Genomic DNA, 13,603 nt, shown 5'->3' on the forward strand with positions numbered 1-13,603 from the left:
CAAAAATATGTTTGTGTACAGATAATAAAACAATTGGTTTGAAGTTCATTGTGTTTTTGTTGGTTCATTTCTCTGAAAAGCAATGAACAGAATATTATTCAAGATTGTTCTTGGTGATTTATGAATTTTGCAATACACAATGAAGATATGAATATTTGATCATGACAGTTGTTAAGGATGGTCTTATTTTCTTTCGTTTTATTTATCAAAAATATACTGGTTTATACAACTTTGTGGTGTAATCACATGCAGGCTGGTAAATGTGATATGCATGACATAACAAAAATGTAATTTGTTGATTCTATATTTATTCTACACATGCACGTTTATCTTTGTATGCATTGCTTTTTGTTCATTGCTCCGACTTCTAATCCCACAGAACCCATGTGATGACAAACGACACAAAGACATCTGGTCTAAAGAGAAAACCTGTGATAGGTTACCCAAGTTCATGGTCATAGGCCCGCAGAAAACAGGTAAGCTGCAGACAAACACTCACACGCAGCAGAGAAACTCACTCTGTGTAACCAGGTGTCTGCATACTCCACTTCAGAGCCCATTCATTTAATCCCCCCCCTCGCTCTCGCTCCTTTGGTCCTGTCAGAGGGAGACAAAGGAGGAGGCTCTTACCTCCTCTCTTCCACCCAAATACCACCTGCTTTAGATGCATGGAGATACTGTACCGAGCAACCACCCTGTGCCTCCTCCTGTTTCCTGCTCCATCTCTGTCAGGGGTACACAAAGAAGAGGAGATTATTACAGTTGTTAATCTATTCATCTGTTTTCAGTATGTGAGTGTTGCCTCAGTGTGATTCCAGGAATTCTAATTACTGGTGTTTGGGTGTGAGAGGTGAGGAAGGTCAGTCATGCTGCTCATTAACCAGGTGATCATTTCCCAACATTAGCAGACTAACAGCAATTACAGTAGACCTCAGCCCATCAGTACGTCTCTCATTGTATTCAAGGTTGAGCCTCGCGTGTCAGAGATGTTGAAGCTAATAGGAGACAGGCGGGGGGGGGGGGTGGGGGGGTAGCAGGACGTATGGGAGTAATGTACGGTGGAGCGAGCGGGGCGGAGAGAGCAGAGAGAGCTGCTGAGGGTGAATCAGAGGGCACAACCAAAGCCCCAGTGCTGATTGGTGTCAAATGGTTTTGAATCATTTGATGGTTGAGGCCTGTGATCTTTGCGTGCTCGTGTGACCACACACACACAAACACACACACACACATACACACACACATGCACACACATGCACACACTTCACACTTCCTGCGTGGTCCTTGACAGAACTGCCCAGCACAGCTGTGCTGACAAGACTGAGCTATTTATGAGGCCGACCCAAGGTTTTAATATCAAATATCAAATAAGTAAAGCAATATATATACTGTACATATATATATACATATATATATATATATATAAGTATGCAGCTATAGAGAAAGTACGATTTAGATGTTTACATAGTTTTTGTATTATGTCATATGTGGTTTTATCAATAACTAGAATAGCACCACATACACATTTAAATTCACCTGATCCGAATTTTAATCAAATTACACAGATTGTTTTTGTGAGGATTCATGGTTTATTCTCTCAGAGAGCAATTTATGAAATTATGAAAAACTCCCTATCTCACAATGAAAAAATAAATCTGGATGTGCCCCCTGATCTAGATCAGCACCCATACCCAAACCTTCCACCAAGTTCCATGGTAATCCGTTCAGTTGTTTTTTCATGATCTTGCTTACAACCAAACAAACCAACTTAAAAACTAATGGACAGGGGTGATTACATAACCTCCTTGGCTGAGGTAATATATATGCAGCTATGAAGAGAGTAAGAGTGAGATGTTTACAAAGTGTCATTCTTAAATCTTAAATAAAAGGTGTAAAGTCCTTGTCTGAAGGAGAGACCAATTCTGAATGAGAACTGTTTTTTACCTTAGTCATACATGTCGAAAAAAGAACCAACCCTAACCAATAAAAGGAGAAAATAAAACATCAGTACTATTTACGAACTTCATTTTTACTCTTTAAGGAAGTATTTTTGCTATATTTGCCCTTACGCCTCTATAACTTCATTACAATAACTTTCATGTACTACACAGAAACTGTCCTTGTTGATAAGCAAGTGTCTTTAGTCTATGATGAACAAATGTAGGTCATAAATTGTAAAGGTCTGAGTCAGCTGATTTGAGTATGAACAGCATCATTGTCTTTTCTCTACTTTTCTATCTCTACTTTTACTTGAGTTTGTTTCTTCATTAGTAATTTTAAACTTAAAACTTTACTTTAGTGAATTTGAGTGATCGTAAGCCACTTTAACTTGAGCAAACATGTCTCCATTACTCTTCCCACCACTGCATACAGGCTAAGGAGCCAGGCTTATTATTTCTGACAATCACATAGGTTATTAAATCATATATAATTAATGCTATAAGGAAATATGAGAGACATAAATGAACGTTGGACACATTTAGGCTGTAATTCTTTATGGGGGAAGAAAATATGTCTGGTGCAGCAAAGGGAAGCTGCGTCTATGACTGACTGACGGACGCACACATACACACACGGATGCACACATACACACACAGACGCACACAAACACATACGGACACACACATGCACACACGGACTACTCTCAGCTGAGCTGAATTAACGAGCCGGTTATGAATTATGCCCTTTCTTTCAGGAACGACAGCACTTTATCTCTTCCTACTCATGCATCCCTCCATCTCCAGTAACTTCCCCAGTCCAAAGACTTATGAGGAGGTCCAGTTCTTCAACACCAACAACTACCACAAAGGAATTGACTGGTGAGGACGCACACACACACACACAATCATTCTTTGTATTTTCCTTGGTCAAACCCAAAGGTGAAATAAAAGATTGTAAACAAACCTTTATTTATGTGGCTGTCACGTGTCTTGGAGACGCGTCGTCAATGATGCATTAAGCAGGTTTGAAACAGTTCAAACGGCATCTTCAAAAATGATCTTTTCAGCCTGGGAATTGAAGCCAACAGACATATGGCTGCCTAAATTGACCCATAAATGGCTTACTTAACTGTCAGAGACACAGCTGGTGCGTTCTCTGAAGTCATCCAAAAAAAGACTCGACTCTGAACATTTGTCATTAAACACAGCGGCAACTACATCATCAAGCTTATTTTGGGTTCATTTTCTAAACACAGACGAGGGCTCAAACTTTCTGACTTTAGAAGTTGTGTGTGACTTTGGGAGTATTTAGTAAATATACGCTCTGGGTGACTTGCGTTGGCAGCAGTGATGTCGCATGTACATCGTAAGTGTACACATTCATATTTCTTCTCTCTCCTGTGTGTCTGTTGCCGCAGGTATATGGAGTTTTTCCCCGTGCCCTCTAATGTTAGCACGGACTTTCTGTTTGAGAAGAGCGCTAACTATTTCCCCTCGGAGGAGTCCCCGAGGCGAGGTGCTGCCCTGCTGCCCAAGGCCAAGATCATCACCCTGCTCATCAACCCTGCTGACAGGGCCTACAGCTGGTATCAGGTACACACTCAAACACACACACACAGAATATATTAGATACCAGTGGCCCCACATGTATTTTTCTTTTTTAAACTCTCTACAGCCGCCTTATTCATCAGATGACACGCGTCATCTCTGTATTGATTTGAATTGAGTTATTTTCCAATATTGTGTTTGTAGTCCTGTTTCTCTCTGAGTGTGGAGTCGATGAGGCCACTTTATCTGTATAAATCTCAGTGTGCGAAATGTCACACAATCCTGAAATCTTTGACGCGCGAGACATGAATCTCAACCACATTTTATTGTCCACAATATAAATGGCTGTGAATACATTACGTGACGTTCGAGAGACTGAGCAATTTGTACGAGCAAGACGAGTCCTTTGAAGCTTGTCTGACTGCATCTGTTAACCTTCCCAGCATCAAAGAGCCCATGAGGACCACGCCGCCCTGCGCTTCACCTTCTATGATGTCATCAGCGCAAGACCGGGAGCACCGGCCGAGCTGCGCTCCCTACAGAGCCGCTGCCTCATCCCCGGTCTCTACTCCACGCACCTAGACAGATGGCTCACGCACTACCCTGCTAACCAGGTATGCACGGGCACGTACGCAGACACGAGGATACCAAACACATGCACAGGCGACGCTTAATACATATTTAATGCTAAAGCCTTGTGTTGGTTTAGTGAGATTTGACGTTGATTATGGAGATTAACTGAATTTATCGAAGTCTGTTGCAATAAGGGACACAACTGAAGGAATGGTGGCCACTTCATTAGCTTCACCTCTGCGGTCTGATGTAATCCAATTCAAGTCTTGATCCTGCAGGGTTCAGTTTTTGTTGTCATAGATTTGAATTATAGATTTAAGCTCTGAGGTCATAGCTCCATCCATCCGTCCGCCCATTATCTATATCGCTTATCTTCTTGAGGGTCGCGGGGGGGAAGCTGGAGCCCATCCCAGCTGACATTGGGCGAAAGGCGGGGTCGACAGCGCATCACAGGGCTGACATACAGATTAACCCAACTCCAGCCTGCGTGTCTTTGGATTGCGGGAGGAAGACAGAGTACTCGGAAGAAAACCCACACAGACGTGGGGAGAAACACGCAAACTCCACACAGAGAGACCCTGGCCAAATCGGGATTCAAACCGGGAACCTTCAAGTCATAGTTGATGAATGTAAATGACAACACCTCTCAATGCACAGAAGTCCAGTACAACAGCACCTTTAAATATCTGCTTATGCTGTCATTGTATTACACAATACACATTAAAAATCACATTAAAAACACTATTTGATGGAATTTATGTTGAGTTGAATTGCGTTAGAAAGTACAGGTGTACCTAATGAATTGGTCACTGAGTGTATATAGTTTCTTTAATTGAGTTTTTAAATGAGAACCACATTTCCCTGCACACTGCCTGCAGGAATTACATGCCTCTTTTCTCTGTTTCTGTTTTTGTGGCGTAGTGTGATTTATTTGTACCCGCTACCTGAACAGGTTGTAATGCATTAACCCGTTAGTCAATAGCAGGCAGAGTTACAGTATGAATATATCTGTGTGTAGGTGATGATCATAGATGGTCACCAGCTGAGAACCGACCCTGCAGCAGTGATGGACGAAGTGCAGAAGTTCCTGGGAGTCACGCCCCATTTCAACTACTCCCAGGCTCTTACGTAAGTGTCTCACACAGTATGTCCCTCTCTGTTGTTCTGTCCCTCTCGAACTTTCGTTCTGTAGTGTCTTCAATCCGAGGCACCTTCCTTTCGCCTGGCGTGCACTGTGCTTAAGAACAATTGTACAGATTCAAGCAGTAAGAAGAACCTCAACCCAAATCTGTGTGAAGCCTGACATCTACTGGCCATTTCCTCCTCTCCCATCTATGGTGCTGTGAATAGTAAAAAAAACCTGGCACCAAACATCAACCAATAGCAGCTCACAACGGAGCGATGGTAACATAATGAGTATTGGCGTCATTTTATTTAAAATCTGTCACACGCAAATGTAGGAGGCAGAAATTCTTCAGTGTAATGGCAAATAAACAAAACAAGGAAGTGTGTCAGAAATTACAGCAAGTTATTGTTTCTAATGTCTTATTTTTAATAAGAGGAATGACTTGAAAAGTCTTTATTTATTCTGATTGCCACAAATCAATTCAACTCTTACATTTGGCTCACACTCTCATTTCGGGCACCACTTCCAAACGCATTGAGAATATTAACATTGTTTGTATAATTTTGTCATGCATGAATCCATGGATGATGATTATATTATGCAACAACAGCGTGAATTTAGTTTTTTTTGCTATAACAATTTGATTCTTGTCAAGAGACGCTCACCTGAAGTGTCAGCGTCCTGACAATTAGGGGGTTAGTGCACTGTGCATAGTGTCAATCCAGAAGTAATATAGCAAAGACACCAGTGCTAGGAACCAAATTAAATTATTAATGTGACATTTATAAACTGAACATATCATTTGCTGTTTTGCACAGTAAATAAGAAAAGGGCAAGTGAGCAGAGGATAAACAATCGGTTTAATTGTGAACCATGTTTGAACCAACATATCCTGTTTGTATACTTAAAATTCACTTTAAGAATTGAGAACTATCAACACAACAAAATCAGAGATCAATATCTAAATGACACTATATTTATTCTGAGGCGTAGATATAAGCGACGTTAAAACCAGCGGATTAAGATTTTATTGTCTCTGCAAGGAGGTCATTTTTTCATTTGTTTGTCTGTAAGTTAGCAGCATTACACAGAAACTACAGATTACAGTGAAACTTGGTGGAAGGAGGAAGTATGGGTCAGGGAAGAACTAAGCAGATTTTGGTGCTGATACGGATCATTGTGCGAATGGTGAATCTGTTATTTCACTTGCGAGAGTGGGCGTTTTTCAACATTTTTATTGATTTCTCCGAGAATAATTCATTGATCTTGATGAAAAAGTCAGACATGGGACTTTAAATTTCCATTAGGGGACTGTTGGGGCCCGGCAGAGTTATGAGTGTCACTGCAGCTATATATCTTTGTTGCTGCTTTGTTGCGAGGGATTCCTATTATATGCATGTCAACCAAATTCTTTGGAGAGAAACCTTCAACCAGTTCAACTCAGTTTCAACTCATCCTCCATTAGAAATGCTGCATGTGACCGTAAAGTTTGGGCGCGGTGGTAAACAGTTTATTTCTCAAGCCCCACTCATCAGAATGCAACCGGCCTGCGAGCCCTCAAATCTCCAGACAGGGACATCAGAATTTGTAGCTCAGATTGGGACAGAGAGTGCCTCTGTCTTGAATCACAAGCCTACATGCATACAAATAAATTGTAAAGAGATGCATTTTGACAGAATAATAACCACGCTGTGTGTGTGTGTGTGTGTGTGTGTGTGTGTGTGTGTGTGTGTGTGTGTGTGTGTGTTTTGGGTGGAGAACGCGTTATACTAAAGCCTAATCTTTCTTTTCTCCTTCTCATTCTTTTGACATCGCGGCAGCCTGACAGATCCCCAACACTGGAGCCTATTTATTTAATCCCCCCTCTCCCTCCGTCCTCTTGTCCTGTCAAAGAAAAACTGAAGGAGAACCACTTAACTCGTTTATTCTAACTTTTATTCACCCACTGATACATGCAGATAAAGAACCATATTTGCATCTTTCAGTCACTTGCACATTAACCCTCATACTCTGCAACATGACAGTAATTATCTATTTATATCTTTACTTTTCCTGCGGAAACAAGGTGCACAAATTAAGTTCAAGAATAATTCACAGATATTTATAATATTTATATAAATAAATAACATATAATGTATTTTAGAAATCATTATAGATGCAGTAGAGAAACATGTACCCTTAAAATTCCATTATTTATACTGTACATACTTTATGTACACTAAAGTACACATAAATGTACATACACTTTATGATTCCATGCACATTTATATAATATGACGCGTGGCTTTGAAAGTCTCCCACCGTGTCCTTGTATATAACAGGCTGTCTGTCACATAACATGCTGCTGGGGGACAACAGTCTTTTATTATTTATACTTCTTTAGAGAACCTAATTTTCTGATATGAACGTTGAAGATCCCTCTTCTTAACTGGTCATGACAGTCAGATAACCTTCATTTATTATGAAAAATTCACACTGTGTATATCATATTTCATAGTGTTCAAATGTTTTTGTCTCTATGCTTAGATGAAAATAAAATAAAAATGGAAGTATGTGTCTATAAATATGTGATGGCAGTGTAGTCACACAAAAACAAAGTGAGAGGAGTGTTTCTGGTGTCCTCTGCACCCGCTGGTGTTCCCCAAGGAGGGGAAACAAATTAATAAAGGAATAACATATGCGACTAGATGAATATATATGCATCCACTGGTATAAAGAACCAAATTCCAGGTATTCAAATCAAGTGAGCTCAGTAGCTTTCGAAAACATAACTTCATCGGCGGAGGAGACTATCCTCGTGTGCAGCCATTGTGAGTCTGCATTGAGAGCGAGAGAGAGAGCGAGAGAGAGATGTTGCACAGCAGACAGGGGGGTCATGGAGAGGGAGAACGATAGAGAGAGATGAATGCAGACAGCTTGAATGTCAGAGAGACACCGGCAGCGAAAGAGTAAGCGACAGGCAGTGAGTGTGTTCAATGCGTCATGACATTTATGTCTGCTTCGTGAGAGTAAGACGGCTCAATTTTTCAGGTCTAATTTCCGAAACAAGGCTCACTTCTGAATATCATGTCCAATGTGGCAGCGCTGACGTTCATGCTCTTCCTCTGTCTGTCGTCTTTGCTTTTCTCTTCTCTCAGGTTTGACCCTCAGAAAGGCTTCTGGTGCCAGCTCCTGGAGGGAGGAAAGACAAAATGTTTGGGAAAGAGCAAAGGGAGGAAGTACTCTCCTATGGATCCAGAGGTAAACCTATACGTTTTAATCAAAACAGATTTATGCTCAGGGAAAATGAATGGATGTGTGCTTTGGATAAAGAAAACATGCCAACATGACTGACAGCAGCATCGCACCGCCCCCTCCATCGCACCGGCAACATTTCCCACAGGAGTCAGTACAGGGGTGGAAACTGTCAGCCATTCAGATCCAGCCAGAAAGTTACAACCTAATTACGAGGACTCAGGAGTGACAGAACGCCTGTGAGAGAAAGGATGTGGGGGATTAGGACAGAGAAACAACAGTAGACGGAGAAAATCCGATCCATAATTCTTTGCCCTCGCTGTCGAAGAGACACCAGACCTGTAGACAACACATTCAGTTGCTCTCCCGCAGAGACGAACGCACAAATCTACAATTTGTCCTCCCGCATGCGCTCACACGTGGCTAACGGCTGCACCTCACTGTAATTAAACCACATTTGAGTTTCCAGCATGGGGACAAATGACGAGGGAGGAGACGGCGAGAACTCGAGGCAGGAGAGAGAAAGAGAGGGGGGATGCACACAGTAGGGAGAGAGATAATTGTTATCATGCATCCTTCATGTCGTTTTCTCCCTCCGTTTATAACCTCTCTTTTCATACCACTCTGTATTTAGCGGCCCTATTAAAGAGAAATAAACAAAACTAAAAATGGGGACGTATAATTAATCTCTCTCTATTTCTTGTTTTCCCTCTACTCCCATACTGTCTTTCTTATTTTCTATTTTAAACTTTCCTCCTTTCAAACCTTTCCACGCCCTACACTTCTATCCTTGTTTTTCTCCTCTGTTCATGCTTTCCTTTCCTTTCTGACCTATTTCCATACATCCTTCCATACTTCCCTGTTTACCACCGCTTTGATTCTCTCCCTTTATTCCCTCTCTCCATCTCCCTTACCCATCCTTGCACTTCCTCCCTCCTGTCTTCCCTACTTCTCTCTGCAGGCTCGAGCATTTCTCTCCAGGTATTACAGGGAACACAACGTGGAGCTGTCAAAGCTGCTGCATCGCCTCGGACAGCCCCTTCCTTCCTGGCTAAGAGAGGAGCTGCAGAAGGTCAGCAGCATTAAACTCTATCACACTCATCTCACTGCATGTAAATGTTGAAATCTGCTAAAGATGATTTTCTCAGATGGATTTGGTTGGACTGAATCATGAAAACATGGCCCCTAAAGGTCTCTTAAATCAGTTCTTTGTTACATTTAACATGTTAACACGTCCTCCTTGTGCCTTTTTATATGATAAAAGATACATTTTGAGTGAAATAAGCTGTCAGCGGAATGGCTGAGTATTTCCACCTTAACACAAATTCAAAACACCCAGGGTCTGTGATGTCACAAACCTAAACACCAATCCTGCCAACTTGTGGGTGGGTTTTAGCAGCTGTATAAGGGTCCTCAGGTGCCGGAGGCACTGTGAGGGTGGGGAGACAGGGAGCAGGGGCAGGGTCATAGTATATTTTAAATCCCAGTCATGAACTGAGTGAGGAAGGTTTCTAAATCAGAGGGAGTCCATCCAGTCCATTCACAGCAGGTTTTCTTCTTTCATTTTCATGGTTGTCATTGTAAACAGAAATGAAATGAAATTACTCTCCTCCCTCTCTCTCTTTTCCCTCCCACCTGTGATTCCCACTCAATCCCCTCCCTCTCTCCACCTCTTTCTTAAGGTTAGATAACCTTTGCATCCATGAGCCGGGGTTAAAGGTCAAAGGGTCGAAGACCGGGAAGCGACCAGGAGCAGCTGACCTTCAGATGCACACTGTCTGTGGCCTTTAAGTGAACCCTGAGGTGACGGCGAGGACAGGGTGTCTTGTTTCTCCTCGTAACTGTGACGCTGCTGGAGGAGAGAGAGAGCAGAAGTCGAGGAAGTGCTGAAACTGAACTTCTGAATGGATGGATGGATGGATGGATGGATGAATGGATGGATTCATGGATTCATGGATTCATGGATGGATGGATGGACAGTTTCAGGTGACTCAGACAGCTCTAAAGAAAGCGGGACTGGGAGGAGAAACCTTATGTTACGGCAAAGAGAACTATAGGCGCCAAGGAGCATATGGCTTTGATAAGTCTTTGATGCCCAAACCCTGCCCTGAACTGTGGTGAACTCCTGTGCAGACCTGCACTGACATTGATTATTCTCTTTTTTCTTTTGTTTGTTTCATTTTATTTTAACCTTTAATTTATGATCCCAGAACAGCGCTGGTCAGCTGTGTGTGGTTCCCATAGAGATGATGTTGCACTAAGTTCCTTTCCTCCGAGACAAACAAATGCATCCTATGTGGTTTTATTTTTTAAAGGTTGTTTTTGTCTCATTGAGAGAGAATGTGCATAGACTCAGGGTGAGTGACAGGCTGTTACTTCCCATGATAGGTTCTCATAGGTTTTTTTTGTTAGTTTCTGGTAGATCTGGTAACCTTGTTCACCCTTAGACTGGAAATGATTATCTGAACCAAGTTGCATTGCCTGCTCATTATCTTCCTGTGACAAGCAAAGCAGAAGAACGCCGTGTCTATTTAGCAAAGCATGAGTGCTGCTGATTTCAGCGCTGAGGACCGAGGAGCCGTGAGTTTGTGGGATAAACCTGACCAAACTGAGCCTAATGGATATGCCACTTAATTCCAAGACTCTTTTAAGTAGCTACTGTAACTGCTTATGTTTTGTCAGTGTCTCGACCTCCTTCTGTTTCCTTTTTTTAAAACCAGTGGCCTACATTGTTAAGCTTCAATTTGAATGCAAAAAAACTCCCTAAATGTCAAACACAGAAACCAAAATTAAAGAAATGGATATGACTGACACTGTCTTTTTTTTCTTTTTTGTCAAACAAGCCAACACACATGAACACACTGTACATGCACACTAGTCTCACAATCTTTAGCCTAAATGTGTGATTGTCCTCAGAGATAAGGGAAAATGAAATGCATGCCAGTTGGCTGTTAGATATTCACATTTAAATAACCTATACAATAATGTTCCACTCAAAAAACAACCATATTCAGGATTCCTTTGTTTATGCCACTGCACCGGTAACAGCCAATGAATGGAGGCGTTACATTTCCTGGTTTTTCATCAGTCCCATTTTTGTGAAGACAATATTTAACATTTTGAGGGATCTTCAAATCTGGAGCCAAAGTACAGTTTGACTCAAGGATGAACTGGTAAGATTTTGGTGGACTGGATTTTTCTGTCAAAGGTAAAGGTAAAATATGTTACTTTTGCAGATTCAAATTACTAATACTAAATAGAAACTATAAAGTGATGTATCGTGATGAAATAAGACTTGTTTGTTTCTGAGATCCATTAGCTAGCCAATAGTAGGCTATAGAAAGTATGAATGAATAAGCAATTAAACCATTCTTTGACAGAGGAGGGGGTTTTAAGACAGTCCCAACCACACCTCATGTGACCCTTGGGACTCGGATAAAAGCAGGGGGGGGTCTACAGCTTACAGGTTTAAACGGCCATTCACACCTTGACTCAGAGGAACCCAACGACCCACAGAGGTCTGAAACCTGTCATTAGTCAGTCAGACTGAAGAAGCCCTTTGGATGAGAGGTGATGTCTTCAAAGCTGCTGCTGAATCAGACATCCACTGAACTCCAGAGATGTGTAAATGCAAATGTGCAACTGAGACTGACTTTCTGCTGACTTTCTCTGGCAAGCCCCTGAGGATTAGGTCCGCAGAGTTGACTGATGGAGCGGATGTGAGAATACAGCAGGAGATCCACCGCAGGATTTACCAGGAGTAAGTAAGCGTGTTGATGATGTTTCTAAAATGTGACAGATGAGAAAATGAAAACAACCAAAAAGAAAAGAATTATCTTAGGATGAAAAAGTGACGTAGAAAACAGAAAAATGTGTAAATGAGGGCTTTAGATTTTAAGGGCCAAAGCCATTGTCGATGTGCTGTAAACAACTTGATCTCCGCAGTAGAATTATTATGTTACATCCTGCCTCCACCACCCCTCACCTGAACACTGCAGAGATTTCAGTGTTGTAGTGAACGCGTCTGAGCGGAGAATCTGCTGCTGCGTTCGTCATGTGCGAAAGGCTCCGTTCATGTCTGAAAACGGCCCAAGAAACACAAGTAAGTCCAGTTGACTATGTTCAAGTCGTTGCAGATGCTCATTAAATGCAGCACCTGAAGGTATTTGTAGTTTACATGGTTTACACAAGTCCCTTAAATGCATCACCTGCAAACTCTTGCTCTTGAGCTGCTGCGTTCAAACCTCCTCAGCTACTCAACACGTGTTCACCACAAAAGAGGAAAACAAAACAACTTTAGCGAATTGTGTAGGAGTTGAAGTGGGACTGATGCTGACAGTGGTGACAAAGGGAGGAAGTGAACCACTAATGTGCCGACTAGCTGTGAGAGAGAAGTTACGGGCCCTTTATATTTAAATACTTTATATTTACTTCAGGAGCCCGTCCTCTCTACGGAGTCGCCATGTTTATTACTGTAGTCCAGACTGGATATACTATACACCTTTTGAGTTTTTATGACAAATTCCACACACTAAACCTTTAAGGGACAATTTCTTCATTTCACTGAGCTTCTTCATTTCATGCTACATCATCATTGGGCTTGTGGATGCCCTTGATTCATCTGGATGCTGATGTGTGGATGTTGGTGCCGTTTAAAGGGAGGTAGGACAATAAGACTTTATTTGCATTTTTTTCCTCTGAGATCTGTTTATTTTTTATCGGTTGAAGACAAACACAAAGGGATTAAACACATAATGATAGCCACCAAAAACCTTTCAATGCAAAGAAACTCCACTGTATAATCTTACAATCTATTGGAAGTAACAAGAAAAGGGTTGATGATGTTTCTAACGCGCGTCCGACGCAAAGATAAAGAAAATAAATAACTCTGGTCATGTCTGAAAACAGCTTATGTCGACTGAAACTGCACAGCTGGCCAAGGCATGTAACCACAGGGTCGTAATTCTCACTCCAGTCTATCTTGAACCCCTCCAACACAACAGAGAAACCGCCTCAGTGAAAGAAGTACACACACGTGTTACAGATGTATATAATAAGTCTAAAAATAACGACACATCTCAAGCTCATGAGTGTTTTTTTGCAGTGACTTTCAAAAGCAGCTGGTCGAGGAGGGAGTCTCTAGCAGCCAATTTGATGTGCATGAGATCCCTCTTATTCAGGTTTA

At 41.8% G+C, this 13,603-nt stretch overlaps 1 protein-coding gene across 3 annotated transcripts in view; it reads left to right on the plus strand.

Annotated features, from left to right (window-relative positions):
• Positions 1-11,229, plus strand: part of ndst3 (N-deacetylase/N-sulfotransferase (heparan glucosaminyl) 3) — a 43,026-nt gene extending 31,797 nt beyond the window's left edge. For 2 of the 3 annotated variants that reach the window (XM_035184689.2, XM_035184697.1), the window contains exons 8-15: positions 380-476; positions 2,693-2,816; positions 3,356-3,530; positions 3,929-4,099; positions 5,077-5,186; positions 8,322-8,424; positions 9,380-9,490; positions 10,106-11,229. In XM_035184689.2, coding sequence (XP_035040580.1) covers positions 380-476; positions 2,693-2,816; positions 3,356-3,530; positions 3,929-4,099; positions 5,077-5,186; positions 8,322-8,424; positions 9,380-9,490; positions 10,106-10,135 — 921 coding nt within the window. In that variant the 3' untranslated portion in view covers positions 10,136-11,229. Of the gene's footprint in view, positions 1-379; positions 477-2,692; positions 2,817-3,355; positions 3,531-3,928; positions 4,100-5,076; positions 5,187-8,321; positions 8,425-9,379; positions 9,491-10,100 lie in introns of all 3 variants that reach the window. The other variant, XM_035184707.2, reaches the window with a different exon arrangement.
• Positions 11,230-13,603: the final 2,374 nt, after the last annotated feature.

This window comes from Hippoglossus stenolepis, chromosome 2 (genome assembly GCF_022539355.2).
Source record: "Hippoglossus stenolepis isolate QCI-W04-F060 chromosome 2, HSTE1.2, whole genome shotgun sequence".
Lineage (NCBI taxonomy): Eukaryota > Metazoa > Chordata > Actinopteri > Pleuronectiformes > Pleuronectidae > Hippoglossus > Hippoglossus stenolepis.